Source organism: Anabas testudineus, chromosome 11 (genome assembly GCF_900324465.2).
Source record: "Anabas testudineus chromosome 11, fAnaTes1.2, whole genome shotgun sequence".
Lineage (NCBI taxonomy): Eukaryota > Metazoa > Chordata > Actinopteri > Anabantiformes > Anabantidae > Anabas > Anabas testudineus.
Genome location: NC_046620.1, coordinates 6265030 through 6282296, shown reverse-complemented (window position 1 = coordinate 6282296; position 17267 = coordinate 6265030). Strand labels below are relative to the sequence as shown.

Here is a 17267-nt window from a genome sequence, read left to right as displayed (position 1 = left end):
TTTTGTTTGATTTCTGCATGAAGAACTGGATGATTCACGGTTTTGTTGTTCAGTCAAACTGCAAACTGGGCCTTTACATTCGATGAAGGCAACGACACAATGGTAACAACATTACACTAGATAAATATGTAATGTTTAAATAATGTTAAATGGGATATGTGAGAGGTAAACATCCAACTTTTCCTGGAAATCAGGAAATCTTGTTAACATTGTCTTTACACTTGGGATGATTCATTTTGGATCTGGATTCAGGCTGTTTCGAGAGTTACAGCTTTCCATCCTCTTATTTATTTTATTTGCAGTTTTTATATATTCTACAAATGTCATTTTAGTTTGTAATACAGGTTGTAAATATTAGACTACGATACATGTTTGTTTATTGTTACCACAGAGCTAAGCTACAGGTTTCTTAAAGTCATTTCTCAGTAAGAAAGCAAATGGGGAAATATTCCAATTTATCTGCCTTTTCCTGTGACTGAGTGGAAGTATAAAATGAAAATAAAATAACATGAACTGGAGTCACCAGAAACTCAGCAGCATATTTTCAGAGACAATGGTGAATAAACAGTTTGTTACAGCATGTTGACAGCATCAGGTCATGAGTGTCTCATTTTATTTAAGAGTTGTTCTACAACAAACTCCAATTCTGAAACATCTATGACACTTTTCGTGTCACTGGTCACAAGTGTTCTAGGATAATCAGCCTTTTCAGGAGCAGAGTGGGGAAACTGAGCCGGCAGAAAGTAGAACGTCTCCTGGGACATTGTCTGGATCCACTTCAGGAAGCTCTGCACTGGTAATAAGTACAGTAGAGGTGAGGTGAAAGGCTCCTTCATAGCTGCGAACAGACGAGTCTTTAAAAGAGAAACTGTCTTTGAATGTGGGTGAATGAGGAGGCTCACTATGCTCAGGCCTTATGTGGACATTTATTGATGGCAGCAATGTGTGTTTGTGATGAAGCTTCGTACTGTTTGTGCTAAATATTGAGGCACCGATGACAAACGAGGGCTCGGTGTCAGCGGAATCACGTCATCACTTCTTATTACTGCTTTTCTACTTCCTGGTGTTGTGACTTGATTCTCACTCACAGAATAACAACTTTTAAAAAGTATATTCACTGTCAAGTATGTTCGCCCCCCTCGAATGATTCAGGAGGACTAAACCATCAGTGGGTGGGTTCACTTTCCATACAGCCATGTAGTTACTGTACATATAATCTCCCCTGCTTCTCCAACAGGAAGTATTAATCACTCTAGACTCCAGACGCTTTTACTTGGCAATAAGAAGACAAACGGGCGTAACACAGGTAAGACAACACCTGTGCTCATGTGATGGCTAAAACACCAATGACTCACTGTTTGAAAGTATTTGACCCAGTTAAAAATGGAGACACCTGCTGCAGTTTTTACAGCACATTGTATTTGTGTGAATCTGATATGAAACTGTTCAATCTTTCATTCTGATTTAGCTTTTGCATAAAAAAAACTGCATTACACTGCTGATTTCTGTTTCGTGCTCTGTGTAGGATCGACGTCCAAGAGCTGCAGGCCAACGAATCCTCCACGCATTAACAAACACATACGACACAGAGAATCATCTGATGACACTGAGAAATGTGGGAAAGGAAACACAGGAAGTAACTGGGGTCAGAGACACAAGCGAGTGTAAAGGCTGGGAACAAGCTGGAGGCTCCTGTGGGAAAAAGTTTCCTCTGCCAAGATGAACCCACTCTGAAAACACCGGGCTGCGACTAATCACAGTTACGGTTTCTGATTTCTTAGAAAATGTAAAGAATCCACACCACAACTTTCCAGAGTCGAACACCATGTCAACAAAGAGTTGATGAACAGAAAACGAACTTGATTAATGATGAATTTACCAGATCACAAGACTGAGTGTTGCAATTTCTTGTTTCATCCCACTGACGTGAGCATGGAAACACTTTAAGTTCACCATCATAGGAAACTGTGGTTCTTTAGTTTGTGGAGACGCCTCATATTTAACACCTTTACTTTGGATACTGTGCCTTTTGCCTTGAACTGCATCTCCTAGTTTTCCTCTGCAAACTAAATTAGCTCGCCGTTAAACATTTTGAAACAGATTTGTCGTTTTCAGCCTCATTTGGTTGAAAAGTTTTATTCACATTGAAAAGATGAATGTGGATGAAGCCAAATATGCTGCAGACAAAACAAATTGCACAACGACAAACTGTATGAAACATTACACTGTTAAATATGAAAATTAAAGATCCTATGGACTCTTTAACAGTGGAATTACCAGGGTCAGATACACTTTGGTCTCAATGTGCAGATTGTTGTAAAAAAAACAGGATGAAATAACATTTATTAACTGAGTCTTAAACACCTTTAACAAGTTCATGCTTAAATTACTTTTAGCTGTATTTATTCATATGAATATTTACACTTGAGTGTTTCACTTTGGTTGCACTGAGGGATTTGCAGGTGACAGAATGACAAACAGCAGAGATGTTCAGACTCCTTAGTTCTCTACTGTGGGTTAGTCCAAAAACTCTGGATCCTCTGTCTGTTAGTGGTAATGCACTCGTCCGATAGTCCCCGTCCCTGTGACCAGGATGTCCGGCTGCCCGTTCCTCCAGATCTCCCTGACGATCCGTTCCCTCTCCTCCAGACGCCTCGCCTTCTCCAGCTCCTCAGCTGAAGCAAACACATTCACGCTCCTCAGGGTGCCGTTGGACTGGCTGCTGTGATCACTCATGGGCCCCACTGTCACTTTGGGGATCTCTAGCTCCTCCCCATCGTCCTCCCCAACGCTCGCCTCCTCCTCGTCCTCCTCTTCCTCGCTGGACTCCTTCAGCTGTCTCCTCTCGGGCGAAGGGGGAGGTCTGCTGCTGTGGCGGCGGCTCCTGCAGGCGATGCCGGCCACCAGCAGGCAGAGCGCCATGAGCAGACCAAAACAGACGCCCATCATGAAGTAGAGGGCGAAACTCTCCGGATTGGCTGTAGACAGAAGTGAGAAGTAACTGAGTACATTTACTCAAGTACTGTAGTACATTTACTCAAGTACTGTAGTAAAGTAACTGAGCACATTTACTCAAGTACTGTAGTAAAGTAACTGAGTACATTTACTCAAGTACTGTAGTAAAGTAACTGATGACATGTTTCTATTATTGTGGCTGTTTGAGGAGCTACTTTAAATGCAGTTTAGTAATTAAACACAGGGCTTTGCAACCTAAGGGTCAAAGGGTCACGAGATAAATCAGTGGGGTCGTGACATGATGAATGGAGAGTAATGAAGAAAAAACAAACTCTGCTACATGAATCTGTTTGCAGTTCTGGGACTTTTCTCTCTAATCTTTTGTGAAAAAGTTAAAACAAACCAAGTTACATGTTGATTGGGTCGATGTGTCCTGTAGTATCTTTTACTTTAGTGAAGTCCATGTCCTCTATAGAAGCAGAACTGAATCTACGCTCTATTATTATTATTATTCCTATTTCTGAACACCAGAAATTCAACATTGTGAGACACTGTGCAGCTGTGAGCCAAAGAAAACAGGACACTGAAGTCACATAGAGGAATTCACTCATGGCAGGAAAGTCTTTCTTTTTTGGTTCCCAGAGTTTTTGCTGGTCACCTCCTAAAGTCTCGGTCTACAGTTCATGTAAAGACGTTTTGGTCATTTTAATCGCTTCTCCAGTTCATACTCAGTGTGAAGAGGTTTCTTCTTCATGAACACATGATGATAATAATGATCATCACATAATGATGAGATGACCAGTGTTTCCAATGCATTTTATTATGTACTTATCAATATCAATATGACATTCAAGACTCCATTAAAAAAACACCTAATTTAAAGGTTTAGATTTCTGTTATATAACAAAATATACAAATGTTCCTCTTGGTTTGTATTCCTTCCCTCTTTTTTTCTCTGCAGTTTACCTACATGCTGATATGTGTTCACGAGAATGGGGTGGATAGCAGGTCAGGTCACAGTGACCTCTGACCTATGACCACCAAAATCTAATCATAATCATAGTGGATGTCTGTGCCAATTTAAAGAAATTCCCTCAAGGTGTTCCTGTGATATCGTGTTCGTTATAATGAGACAAACAGACAATCTGGAAGCGTTTTGCCTCCAGCCGCGTCTGTCGCCCATGTGGGGGCATAAAAATGCATCCAAACATTTAGCTGCAGCTAAAATAAGTCACTGACTCATCCCAAACACATCTCAAAAAATATTTTCCAAAGTACAAAATCCACTCTTGTTTTCTCAGTGATTTCTTTTGCTCATATTAGTTTTGACAGAATTTCAACCACAGTGAGGTTTTACCTTTGATGTGAGCGTAAGTCGCCATGCTGTTACTGAGCAGCTCCATGTCTCTCTTAACAGGCTCCATCCTGGTGTTCACTGTGGGGTCAAATATCTATCATCTCAAGGACTTTTCACACCCAGAACTCCAGGACAGTCCAGTCTCCTACCAGAGAAAAAGCACAAGCAGGCAGTGGGTAAATACATCAGAGTCTGATCTGCTTTAATGAGGAACAGTCACTTTACAAAACCACTTAAGTCTGAGTTTAGAAACACCGTCACTCTTTCTGTGATGTTCCCTGTAAAGTTTTTACTCTGAGTCCTGAGGCGAGGAAATGCAGGCAACGTGCGATCCTCCGTGTCTGATGGGGATGTTTACATTCATGACATCAGAGCCTTTTTTCCAGTGTCAGTGAAATGTGACTTACAGTGTGTTTTCCCACAGAAAAAGTCACGTTACAAGTTTCACATGTTGCTTTGGCCCCGAATTACACGTCCACTGGGAGAAAGAGCGGCTAATAAAAACACAAAATACGGATTAAAGGGCCAGTTCACCCAAAAAAGGCAAAGTATGTCTTGCTTTTGTTTTGTTTGGCTCAGGTTTTGAGATTTTAATAATACAAAGTTTATAAATAACTCATTACTTTGTTGTTGTGTTAAAGATTATAGCTATAAGTCATGAACCATTTGCCAGGTTGTAATAATCTTTTCCCATTTTAGTTTTATCTTTTATGTAGATTAATAGTGTAGTTTTAACTGTTTCTAATTAAAAAAAAATGATTGTACACAAAACATAAGTTGCTAATGAAGGTTTGATGATTGATAATGCTCTTAAATCACATTCTCTAACACTTCTCTATTAAGAAAACATATCTGCTCTGCTGTTGGATAATTTAGTACATTTATTTTAAGATTAATTTAATTGCCAAATTACAGACTTGAAATGTTTTAATCCTTTTCATGTTTTAGCATGTTAGCATGCTAACAGCTGGCAATTAACATGAAACTCAAAGTACAGTTGAAGCAGAATGGATTTGTTTTGCAGCCATTTGGTCATAAACAAAAATTAGAGAAATTAAAACCTGATGAATAAAAAGGAGGAAGGTGAATACATGCATCAAACCTAAAACTAAATCATACAATATTAGCTGAGGTGTTTCACTCAAACCTGAAGTGTAAAGTCACATATTGTCAATTCATGGTAATCCAGGTCTGGATAATCCACAAACCTCACACGAACTAGATTCTCTTTTTGTACTTTGGGTGAACTGACCCTTTAAGAAAAGGAGGGGGTCCGAAAAGCTGAACTGGGGGGGATTTAGTAAGAAGCCCAGTCACGGAGGGTCCCACAGTTGTAGTAAATCTTGATGTCTGATATTTCCCACCCACCTACATTCTGTGTTGTAACAGCAGCTCCGTGCGTGGGAGCTGAGTGTTTTTCTTTCTGCAGCTTTCTCTCTCTCGGGAGAACAAAACCATGCCCTGCTCCAGTCGCTGCCATTGGGGGCTTAGGTCGCTCTCCCACCCTGATCTTTATCCTGGTGACTCTTGGCAGAGCCTGTGCTCTTTCAAAGCCTTTTCTGTTTTATTTTTTTAGGAGGGTAATTACACTTGTAGTCGTTTTGGTCGCTGACTCCGGGGCCACTGACTCATGGGAACTGGTGGGCAGCACAGCCTGCAGTCAAGCACTCAACTTGCAGATTGAACATGCGTGACGCCTCTGCACCCTCACTTTGCTGCCCCCAGACCCTAACAACATAAGTGGGCAATTTGGTTTTTGCTTGTGTCAAGTCAAACAATGTTTGGTTAAATGAAAACTGTCTAATCTGACGTGGCCACATACCACACTGTTTATAAAGCTTGCAGCATTTATCACACTGCAGAAATCACCTTCTTATCTTGTCTGTAATTTGAGCACTTAAAGGAATATTACAACCTCTGGGAATATCTGCATACTACAGTACTTATATGTCAAGTCCTACTCTATGTTACTATCATATCTTCATGTTAACATTCACAACTACAGGGTCTGTAAACATTACATCTGATGCACTTCACACTACGTGACCATGTTTATTTGTAAGCTTCATTTCAAATAATCAAACAAAATATGTTAATTACACACATGCAACAAGTGGATTTGGAAACTGATGTATATTTAGATATTATATGTGGTGTAAACTACATGTTTTTGAAATGTTTTATTATAGCCTTGTTCTGTTTTCTTACTTTTACAGACCGTGTATTTTTATGCAGCTCTTCACAGAACTGCATGACGGGCATTTTGTGGTGCAGTTTGCTCAAGCTGGACACACAACACAAATACCAGAGGGAGACAAATGTCCATTTTATGCAGCCACAGTCTGAGGCAGACAAATTTAACACCTAACATTTCCAGACAAGTCCAATAACTTCTCAACTTAACTACACACATGCAAAGCCCGGCAGCTGTAGCTGTTTATGTGACCCCATAAAACGCACTCCCATTCAACCCTCCCACATTTCCTGCTTAGATAATCCCATTTAAGTCAAAAGATGAAACTTGAAACCGTAGAAAATTAGACACGCTCTATCGTGATTCTACCAAACCTCTATGGCCTCTCGGAGATAATTTGTTCTCAGTAATTCTGAACAAAACCTGTGACCACAGGTGTTTTCTGTGTGAATATGTATTTAAAGGGACACGCTGTTGCTAGTAGCACCCATAAAGATTTTTATGGTCTGCAGTATTGTAAAAAACATGCTCCAAGCTCTTCTAATAAACGAGTTTGTTGCCTTGTTTATTGCCTGACAGAGTAGCCGCTGTCTGTTTGGGAGGATCCTAGTGAAAATATAAATAAAAAGTCTGACAATCAGGTCCTCAGACAGAGAGATGACATGTGATGTGCAGAAAAACCTTAATTAACAACAAACTGAAGTGTATTTCAAGAAAACCTGGTAAAAGATCAACATCACTCACCTTAGTCCTGGATGACAGCTTCTACAAATCTTCTCTGAACACACAGAACTTAAATCCAAGTTTAGACCTGATCTGTCACTAAACAGTTCAGAGCAAATCCCATCATTTGGACAGAAACGTCATGAGAGGCTGTTGTCACTCGGTGTCTGCGACAGTGGAGCTAATATTTCTGCTGGACTAGAGACTGAGCAGCTCTCCACGACATGATTCACTCCCTCTCATCCTTTAGTGGGAGGAGGACCAGACAGAAACAGTCCAGACTCGTGTTGAGAAGGAGGTGCTGCCTTTTCCTGAGAGATAAAAATGAAACCGTGTATCTTCCACTGGCATCTGATTACAAAACTAAACACCAAAGTTGCTTCACTTAACTCTCTACTTTTATAGAAATCACCCTTCTTCTCTGTATTTCTTCCTCCTCAGGGCAGATCGGAGCCTCGGTGCTGACCACAGGGAGGTGATCTCTCCACTGGTGAACACACCACAGTGAGGTCTGTTCACTGTTTAGCCAGGAGGGTGGGACAGGAAATAGCTCGTCGGCTGGCATGGGCACGGGGCCACGGTGCTGTGGGGGCTGCTGGATTAATTGAACTCTTTGTATTTTAATCTCAGCTTTGAAGGAGGAAAAACATCCCAGAAGTCACTAACAGAGTTTAAAAAGCAACGAGCGGTGCAGTGGTCCTGTGTTGAGCTGTTGGAGTGTTAAATGTCTCCTCTCAAATAGTTGTAATGTGTTTTACACCAAATCATTTATGTGAACCTCTGTCAGGTCTGTAACAACCTGGCTTACTGCTGCTGAAGGGCTCATATCTTCTCGTATGGCCTCTATAGTTCTTGTTTCTACTTGTTGAAACCTTCACTCCTGCTCTTTGGAGCCTGCTGGACACTGATTGTTGTTTTTGAGTTTGTCATCACAGCTCTCACAAACGTTTCTATCATCAGCTGCTATTGTTTCCTTGGCGTGTTCAGAATACGCCGCTCAGTTCAAAGAGGGTTTTATTATTTTTTCAGGACATTACACATTGTTGTATTAGCTACGGCTAATGAAAATAAAAATGCCGTCAGCGTAGAGCAAACACAAATAAATTAGCCTAGCCGTTCCCATATGTTTTATACTTAGACTCACAGGAAGCATCTGATGTGAACTGTGGCTTGTTTTTATTTGTACTTCGACTTGAAAATCAGATCACAATGCAAAAAAACAGGTCATCTACAATAGTTCACATACTTTTCCTTGAGTAAATCCACATACAGTAGTTACATTCCACATGAGTACTTGGTGGAGTCTGACACATCAAACCAGGTTGTGTTACGTATTGTTAAAGAATTGTTTACGCGGTTCAGCCTCTGCAAAGTGCTATTCTGAGTTAAGTAAGTGTTGATGTGGCACTTGTTGGTGTTTTTAGCATAGCACTGAGCTGTCATTATGTGGGCTGCTGTCATTCAGACTCTCTCAAGGTTGGTTTTTAGAGCAGTCAAGAGAAAAATATGTCCCTAAAAACACATCGAGGCCACAGCCAAAACAATGATCCTATTGCCAAGGGACATTCCTGTGTGCATATTCGTCTAAGATTGATGCAGCGTTTCATTCGATTTAAATGATACAGCTGGTGAATACACGCCCATCCATCTACAGGGGAGAGTTTATCTGCACCAGCTGCCTGCGGCTTGTGTTATATCAGGCCTCTTCCTGACACTGCAGGAATAACATAACATACCCCTTTGCAAATTCCTTAAATTCCCAATCGTATTTGTGCGTCGGGAGAACACTGGGACAACAGTTTCCAAGCGAAACACTCCCACTTCCCTCTTTCCTTTCACTCTCTGTCTGCACCCATCCCGCTTGGCTGGAGGTCACACCGCCAATCACAGTGTAGAATGACAGCCCAGTGATGCTCGCAGCTGAGATGTTTGTGAGGTGGATGCTGTGGAAACACGCTTGCTTGTTTTTCCTGGTGCTGATCGTGACTAATGTTTTCCTGCATATGGGCAGTTATTATCTGTGGGCTGGTCTCACAGACAGACAGATGGGCTTTGTGGTGAATGTCAGGATTATTTAAGAGTAAATACACTGACACTGTGGACCGCACCCTCTGCTAATTGTAATATGTTCCATAATGGAGACATTCCACAAGAACAAGACAATGACTTCATTTAAGTTTAATCAGCTTTTCATACAATCAGCCACAATTTCTAATGGAAAAACATTTTAGTCTTTTTACAATGAATTAAATTTAATAATATACTGAAGGAAGATACAGGCTGATGCTGCTTTCAGTCATGCACTGGAGCCCTGAACATATTGATACTTGAACTGAGAGAGCTGCACAAGGACTCGCACCCAGACTTTATCCCACATCCTCTCATACATAAGTCTGGGTAATGTTGCAATGTGATCTTTGCAGCGCCATGTAATCCTGCACGCTCTATACAGACACTTCCACTCCTTGATGAAATTAGGCAAACTGTGAGAATGTGTCTGACTTGGACAGTTTCCTACTGGGCATGTGGACTCTGGACCTGATCCTCCAACAGCTAAGAACTCTTTATAGAAGCATGATGGCTTGGTGTCATGGCGCAATTACTTTCACATTAACATCTTCACTTTGACAAAATAAAAATCTGGTAGATAGTTACAGACATCTCGGGGTATTTAGTGACAGCATGTTTCTTGACATATTTAGAAAATGAACTATTTACATGTTTCTACATTCTGATGATGTTTTATCTTTGTGGCAAGCCCAGTGAAAATAAATACACATCAGAGTTCTTAATATCTATGATGAACATGATCTTCATAGTAATTCAATCTGTTTCTGTGAACATATCTTTATTTATATTTATGGCTTCTCCCTGTTTGAAAATAATTCATGTCAAATTGAGCTCATATCACAGCTTGTGGCCACAGTGTGGACGAGTTATAAGCAGTTTTTTCTTCCTCTCTGCAAATGATGATTTTAGCAACAACCAAAGAAAAATCGTTCATGTTTTTGTGACTTAAAAAAGGAAAGTAAATTGTATTTGTGCAATCATTTCATGATCGGTCAGATTGTAAACAGATGACATACAGTGGTGCATGTCATGAAATCTAAGAAAAATAAGTATGTTTGGATTAGTTTCAAGTTTTCACACAGCAGTACCCAACTCAGTTTTTCACTTATAATAAAGTTATGTTTTGTTCTTGGCATACTCTTTCCTGCCTCCTCCTTGACTGGCAAAGTTGCGGACTCTGTGGATCTTGGCCAGCTGGTTCTGCATGGTCTTCATTATGTCAATGTGGTCGGGGATGTGAACATACCGGACGTTTCTGCTGGTGATAAACATGTCCTGTAGTTGACTGAGGTTGCCCCGCCAGTCCCGGTAAAGCACCTCCTCTAGACGTATGTTCATGAATGCATCCACATTGACCACACGTCCTCTTGCTGTGCTCTCGTTCCTCAGGTCCACTGTAGTGACCTCCCCCTGCAGACCCTGCAGCAGGACCACCATGCTGTTCTCTGCAATTGTACGTTCCCGTATGGAGTTGAAGACTTCGATTGGCCTCGAACTTGATTGGGAGGAATCTGCTCCCTCTGACTCCATGGAGTCTAATGATAGTCTCCAGAGGCTAAATGATACCTACAGATCCAGACCAGATACCAGTCAGTCAAAGGTAAAGTCACAAGTAATGTGCACATAAATACTTTGCGAATAATTTCCTCATAGTATAATAACCATTATTCTGAAAATGTGTTGTTAAGGTTTTTGATAATGAGTACTTAATTTTGCTGATAATCTCTCTGTAACCTGAGTATTTCTGCAACCACTGCACATGAAGGATTCTCTAATCCTGCCTAAATCTGATTTCAATTAACGCCGAAGTGGTTGTGAAACATATCAAATGCTGATACAGACTTTAAGAGACATCACGGTAGATACAGGTAATTAAAACTTTGCACCGTCACCTCAAAACAACAAATCTAATATGAAATCTGGTCACGTTAGAAGATGTATTAGCTACGTTTAGCTTTAGCAGCGATCAAAGTATGTACCACAGAGCCTCTAGAGAAAACATATTACACAGCTATCGATAGATGTCGTGCGTAACATTCACCTGAATTAGTTAAGTCTCTGTTTCAGGTGTAAACACAAACCAAATCTCTGCAGGATGAAGTAAAAGTCGTTCCCCACATGTCAACAAGTTGTTGTTTCCCGCATGAAGAACGTCACCGAAGAAGAAATTGCGCGATGACGTCACACGCCGCGCCACCCATTTGCGTCAACACAGAACAACAGCGCCCCCTGCAGCGTGCTCCAAAAATAATAAAATATAAATATGACGTTATAACAACCAAAATAAAAAAAAGACATGCAAGGAGGTCATATTTAATAAATAAATGCTTTATTGAAAACATTAAATTATTAAAGAGAAAACTTTACGTTACTTACCCTCTAGTTTACTTCAGTGTTACGTGTACATCGACCACTGAATATTTCACAAATCACAGTGAGAAATGTTGTGATAATGATGTTACACAAAGTGAAGGTACCTGACATAAATGAGGCCATCAGCTTTTCAGGCCATACATTTAAAATATAAGTCTCATGAAAACATCTTGGATGTCATCACAGACTTTAATAACTATGAGCCACCAATCACAAGTCAGAGGTCGTCCATCATGGCCAACAGGTCGTCTCCTTTGTTGCAGATGGGATTTTCAGCCTGTTCTTCTAGTTCTGCAAACTGTCCAGCGATTCGAGCCAGTTCAGTAGCAGCATGTTCATCCTGAACCAAATAACATATATTTAACTTGCTGCAGGTCCTTTATCAGGTTACACAGGATAAAACCTGGTGGGCAACAGTACGTCTACACGCTACCTGCATGGCTTGAATATTTATCACTCCAAATATGGACTCCTCAGCTTCACCTGAAGTTCCCCTGTTAAAATAAAAGTCAGACTTCTGAGAATTAAATGTTAGGTTGATTGCAAAGGAGGAGTAAAGACAAGAAAAGCACTCACGCCTCCTCCTCCTCTTGGTCTGTGGAAAACATGTTGATCCGAAAGGCAGTTTCAGCTCTGGGTATGTTCTCAGCCTTCATCCTGCCCATCAAACGAGCCAACAGGTTCAGCTCCTCCTTAGCCAACAGGTTGGGAGTGTCACCCGTCTGCAGCATGATGGACACAGACAGGAAGCTTGGAGATGATTAGAAAGTCTCGAGTACACTGTACATGATACATAGTCACAGGGAATGGTAATCTAAACCCTTTTTATACTCAAGCTAAAGCATATATTTTGTGTATACACTTTATTTATAATATAATATAATAACATCATTTTTTTCCAGATGTGAAAACATCTGCTCATTACAACCTTAACAGAAGGAGCCTTGGACGTGTTCGTTTCCTCTGGACGATTCACAGTGTACCTTTAAATTCATAAAACACAAAACACACCACTGTGATCTCAAAATACTGTTTGTCCATATGTTAAAAATTGAAAACGATGCACTGTACCACTCAGTACATACACGTTCGTGCCAAGTCTGATGACTCTATCTCCGTGCAATTCAAAAGATCCCTGTCTGATGGGGCTGCTGTAACTTCCTCCAGTCAGGAACTCGCTTCGTGTCACTTCTCTGCCTTTACTGTCAAATGTCCTGTGCAAACAGGAAACGGATGAAGATATTTTTATAAGCAGTCAGAGGAAAGATGAGACTGAATAAAAGAATTTTTTCAAATTAAGACATGTCAGTTTGTCAGTGAAGTATTTACAGTTGCATCATACGTCTCCAAGAAGCCACATTAACCATCAATCAATTTAACCTCTTTAACTGACTCTGTACTACATGTGCTACCACTGGAGCTACATTGGACGTGTTAAGAGTATTTCCTACCTGATTAACCCTGGAACATCTATCCCATGAGGCACTGGACCTGATGTGGACAGGGCAAAACGTCCATTTGGATTCTGGATTTTATCCCTGAGGAAAAGTGACACCTGAGACAAGAGAATAAAATAAGAGTCGCCTCAGAAGAGAAGCAGCGTTATACAGATTGTTGATTTTACTTGTAAGGGCTGGACAGATAATGGTAACAGACTCAGACTCACTCGAACATGCAGGTCTTGAAAAAATATGAGCAGCGTTTGTCTGAGAAGCTGGAATTCACCTTCTGATAACGATGAGTATACCTACATGAAGGAGAGACAAAACAGCTGAAGACATGCTGCTGCACAGACTGTTTTTGCTTCTGTTTTTGGATTTGAATACGCTAAACTGGAATCAATCTTGTGAAGGAATATAAAAATATAAGGGTTATTTGATGACAGTTATCCGATACCTCAATGATCTTCCTATGTGCCTCATCCACCTGGTTCACAACAACAGGAGTGTCTTTTACAAATTCCCTGATGGTATCCAAGTGATTATATGAGATGAGCAGCAAGTCTTTTGGCCGCGGACAAAGGAAAACCTGATATTTGAATGCCATGACCATCAGCTCATAAAGCTACAGGAGGAAACACAGAAAAACAAATTAATTGTATGGAAGATCTCTAGAGTGCAGACTGAAATAAGACCTACTGTGCATACAAAGGTGAACCTGACAGTATCTCTTCATTACTGTGAACACTGGCTGTCACTGACATTGCGTTATGTCTGGAGTATTAAATAATTGGGCTGTGAGTTGAAGGAAACTCCAAGAAAGCAACTTTAAAGACATGTACTAACTTGTAAGGGCCATCCAAGACTCGAGGCTTTACTTGAACTTGTCTCATCTGCTCCGACTGACTTAGTTTCCCCCCAAAAGACCTTAAAGCACCTCTTTTCTCTTTGTTATTCAGTACCTACCCTGTCCATACTGGCTGGGTTCAGTCTCATGATGGAGGCGTGCGCTAATCGCGTTAGCACAGTTTTCATTGTCCTGTGGGAATACAGCTGCTGTGGTTTGAGAAGTTCATCCATAAAAGCTTTACTAAACAAGGTCCCAATGATGTCATTCATAACTATGAAAAGGGAACAGGCAAAAACAGAAGGTGATTAATTCTGGCTACAATACACTGATGGAAAGTTTGGGTCTGGACATGAAGTTAAAAAGCACTTTTTTATCTGATTGATAAAAACTGCAGTAAATCCACTGGCATCAAAATAGTTATAATGCTATTCAGCCTGCAAGCATTTAGTTGTTCCTCTGAATAGTTATTTTCCACACAGTATTACAATAAAAGAAAAAGAAAAGGGACAAAAAAGTAAACAAATGTACGCTAGTTTTACTTCAGCATGTTGTTTTTACAACAAATTTACAGTTAAAACATGATTCCAGTCCTTAATACATTGTACACATTTATTTTGCATATTTACTAATACTGTACCTACACTTGAGTGCCATGTGGCAGGTAGTTGTTAGTACCTGATTAAAACAGTAGTGAAACATCTATCACACCTACCAATCTACATCATTATGTGGAAACTAAACATAATACTAGAGACTATAGGGTGCTGTATTTACTGAGTATACCGATGATACCTCTCTTTCTGTCATTCTCTGACCACACTCCTGCAGCCAAGAGAAGAAAACATAAAGAAAACAGCTGTCATTTTGTACATGAAAACTATGGGGTGTGTTTATTTTATTAGCTGACATTTGGCAGCCACAGCTTGTCAGGGTTGAAGGATGACTGGGAGCTAAGCACGTACGCACGTACCAAGCCTGTCAATTAGCTGCATCTACCTTTGTCTGACTTGTCCTCGGACGTGTTGGGAGCTCGCAGGCGCTGGTCCAGTATGTAAAGCATCTCTCCACCGAGATTAACGAAAACCAGGGGGAGAGTTCTCGCTGACATCTCGCAAAGACAAAGAAGGAATTAGTTGGGAAGCAGAAGCTGGTGCAGAAATAGGTGTTTGAGGCAGCTGAGCTCCTTGAAGATCAAAAGCAGTCTTGTCATTTCCAAGACATTAGCCAATCGTGTTGTGAACTGCAGCTGCAAAACAGAACTGTCTTATCTGATCATGCTGCTGCAGATAACCTTTCTCACTAAGATGCAACAGGTGGTCAGGAAGAGGATCAGCAGTGGCAAGACACAAGCCTATTGGCCAGGATAAGCATGATGTGACAGCACAGCACAACCAACCATAGAAGGTTAACAGGTACAGCATGTGTCTGTGTTCAATACGTGGATGAAGTATACCAATATCAAAACCTACAGTAAATCACAATGTCAGCGCTTTAAAGGCTCATTAGCAAACATTCACAGTACCATCCAAACGTGGTAATCACATTAATATTTTGGACACTACATGCACACCTTAACATTACTACCATGCACAACTATTCAGGATCTCATTCTAATTTGATGAATATTAATCTGCTGCAGATTTGTTCCCATTCAGGATATTATTCATGTTGAGTCATACGTCTGGGAGATGAGGCCCGGCTTGTTGGCACCACAGACACTGGGATTAAGGCAAGTTACTGGTTTACTGGCAGCTTTACAACTTGAGAACGTTTATTAATCCTCATGGGGAAATTCTTTGTCCTTTATTTGGATCTCCATTAGCTTTAACAAAGTAATCACTAGTGTCACTTTCTACATTGTACATATGTACAATCTAAGCTAACACAATCTAATACAGCAGACCTGCCTCCAAGGTGGCCAAAACATTAGAAACACCTCTTAATATACAGCAGTGCTCTCCAGTATGACCCCACTACACTATCCACACTATATAAATAAAACAGGACTGAACAAGATAAATATAAACAGCACAAAATATTCTGTAGAAATTACAAATAGCATATGAACAGTTTACTATGGAAACAAATGCAAAACCATTACAAACCAAAAGGCAAGAAAGCAAATAAGTCTTCTATTACAATAATGACGAGTCTTGAAGATGGTTTTGTCTTTATTGCATGTGTGGACAACGAACAATAGTGTCACATATAAAGTAGCCAACTGGACAAATTTTGCATATATATATATTTGCATGTTCATCAGTGTCCTCAGAAATGGTACAGTATAAAAATTCAACTTATAAACAAAATTTTTTTTAAGGTTTAAGGTTTACCAGTTGTGCTGACTCAAGTCACATTTTACTAATTAACTTGTTAACTTGTATGCACTTGTACGATGCCCACGTGTCTTTGTCTTTTTATTTCTTTGTCTCACTCTCACTCCAGTAAAAGATTAGAGAGTAGAAACATGCAAATGAAATCTTATCTTTTTTTCTCACTGTTTCAGCAGCTCACTCCAAGTGAGACAATTGGCCATTTGTCTCCGTTGTGTCCACAGTTAAAAGCTTTCTTAGGCTAATAAGACACTTGGACATTAACAGCTGAGACAAAAATGTCCTTACACCTGGCAAAGAAAGCTGGACAAATACTGACTGAGTTAACTCGACTTTAGTTTCGCCAGCAAACCAACTATGGAGATTCAGCATTGTTTTTGGCTTTTCTCTCTCTCTATGTAAGTTGAACATAATGTCTAGATCTCTGTTGTTTTTCTTACCGTCTTTGAAATTCTGAAAACATAAATGTGCTTTTTCACTCATGTAGTACAGTGTGTTACGGCGCACATATGTCTTTCACATTCAGACACATTTAGACAAAGTGTCTTTGCTTGTTGCTAAACTATTACAAAATGTTGTTCTAATAAGATTTCCGAAAAATATTTAAACTTGAAAATGTCTTTCCCCCACCAGGATGACCTCGTTTTCAAGTTCATGGAAAAGTTTCAATGATGAGCCAGAGCTGAATCCACAACTCTATAACCAGGCGTGGATGCAGTCTATACCAAATGAGACTCTGTTATCTGCTATCACAATACCTGGAACACATGAAAGCTTATCTTTACATGGAGGACCCCTTGCTGTTTGTCAAGTTTGGACCTTAGACCAGCAACTTAAAGTAGGTCTACGGTATTTTGACATACACACCGGGATTTGGATTTATACCCAAAAACATGTTTATGTCCGGGATAGTCACTGGATGTTTTGGCAACATATTGATTTTAAAGAAGTTCTGGAGATAATTTTAAATTTC

The 17267-nt window shown here is 40.2% G+C and overlaps 3 protein-coding genes across 3 annotated transcripts; all 3 read right to left on the bottom strand.

The window, feature by feature from the left end:
- Nucleotides 1-2120: 2120 nt before the first annotated feature.
- Nucleotides 2121-7736, bottom strand: eva1bb (eva-1 homolog Bb (C. elegans)). Its single transcript, XM_026346596.1, has 3 exons — nucleotides 7251-7736; nucleotides 4313-4457; nucleotides 2121-2978 (listed from the first exon to the last, which is right to left on the bottom strand). Exons 2-3 carry the CDS (start codon nucleotides 4377-4379, stop codon nucleotides 2548-2550), a joined length of 498 nt encoding a protein of 165 aa, XP_026202381.1. The 5' UTR covers nucleotides 4380-4457; nucleotides 7251-7736; the 3' UTR covers nucleotides 2121-2547.
- A 695-nt stretch (nucleotides 7737-8431) lies between these two features.
- Nucleotides 8432-11467, bottom strand: lsm10 (LSM10, U7 small nuclear RNA associated). The gene is made up of 2 exons (XM_026350267.1): nucleotides 11341-11467; nucleotides 8432-10865 (listed from the first exon to the last, which is right to left on the bottom strand). Exon 2 carries the CDS (start codon nucleotides 10827-10829, stop codon nucleotides 10416-10418), a length of 414 nt encoding a protein of 137 aa, XP_026206052.1. The 5' UTR covers nucleotides 10830-10865; nucleotides 11341-11467; the 3' UTR covers nucleotides 8432-10415.
- A 218-nt stretch (nucleotides 11468-11685) lies between these two features.
- On the bottom strand, nucleotides 11686-15113 carry oscp1a (organic solute carrier partner 1a). The gene is made up of 10 exons (XM_026350266.1): nucleotides 14958-15113; nucleotides 14078-14232; nucleotides 13569-13736; nucleotides 13339-13419; nucleotides 13124-13227; nucleotides 12758-12886; nucleotides 12601-12655; nucleotides 12249-12394; nucleotides 12106-12166; nucleotides 11686-12012 (listed from the first exon to the last, which is right to left on the bottom strand). Exons 1-10 carry the CDS (start codon nucleotides 15067-15069, stop codon nucleotides 11890-11892), a joined length of 1134 nt encoding a protein of 377 aa, XP_026206051.1. The 5' UTR covers nucleotides 15070-15113; the 3' UTR covers nucleotides 11686-11889.
- Between the last annotated feature and the right edge of the window lie 2154 nt (nucleotides 15114-17267).

Excerpts from the sequence above, each read along its gene's own strand:
- eva1bb (XM_026346596.1), bottom strand. The coding sequence starts at position 4,379 with ATGGAGCCTGTTAAGAGAGACATGGAGCTGCTCAGTAACAGCATGGCG. Across the intron at positions 2,979-4,312 it reads GACTTACGCTCACATCAAAG|CCAATCCGGAGAGTTTCGCC; the intron begins GTAAAACCTCAC and ends TTCTGTCTACAG.
- lsm10 (XM_026350267.1), bottom strand. The coding sequence starts at position 10,829 with ATGGAGTCAGAGGGAGCAGATTCCTCCCAATCAAGTTCGAGGCCAATC.
- oscp1a (XM_026350266.1), bottom strand. The coding sequence starts at position 15,069 with ATGTCAGCGAGAACTCTCCCCCTGGTTTTCGTTAATCTCGGTGGAGAG. Across the intron at positions 13,228-13,338 it reads TTCAAGACCTGCATGTTCGA|GTGTCACTTTTCCTCAGGGA; the intron begins GTGAGTCTGAGT and ends CTCTTGTCTCAG. Across the intron at positions 12,887-13,123 it reads GATGTTCCAGGGTTAATCAG|GACATTTGACAGTAAAGGCA; the intron begins GTAGGAAATACT and ends CTGTTTGCACAG.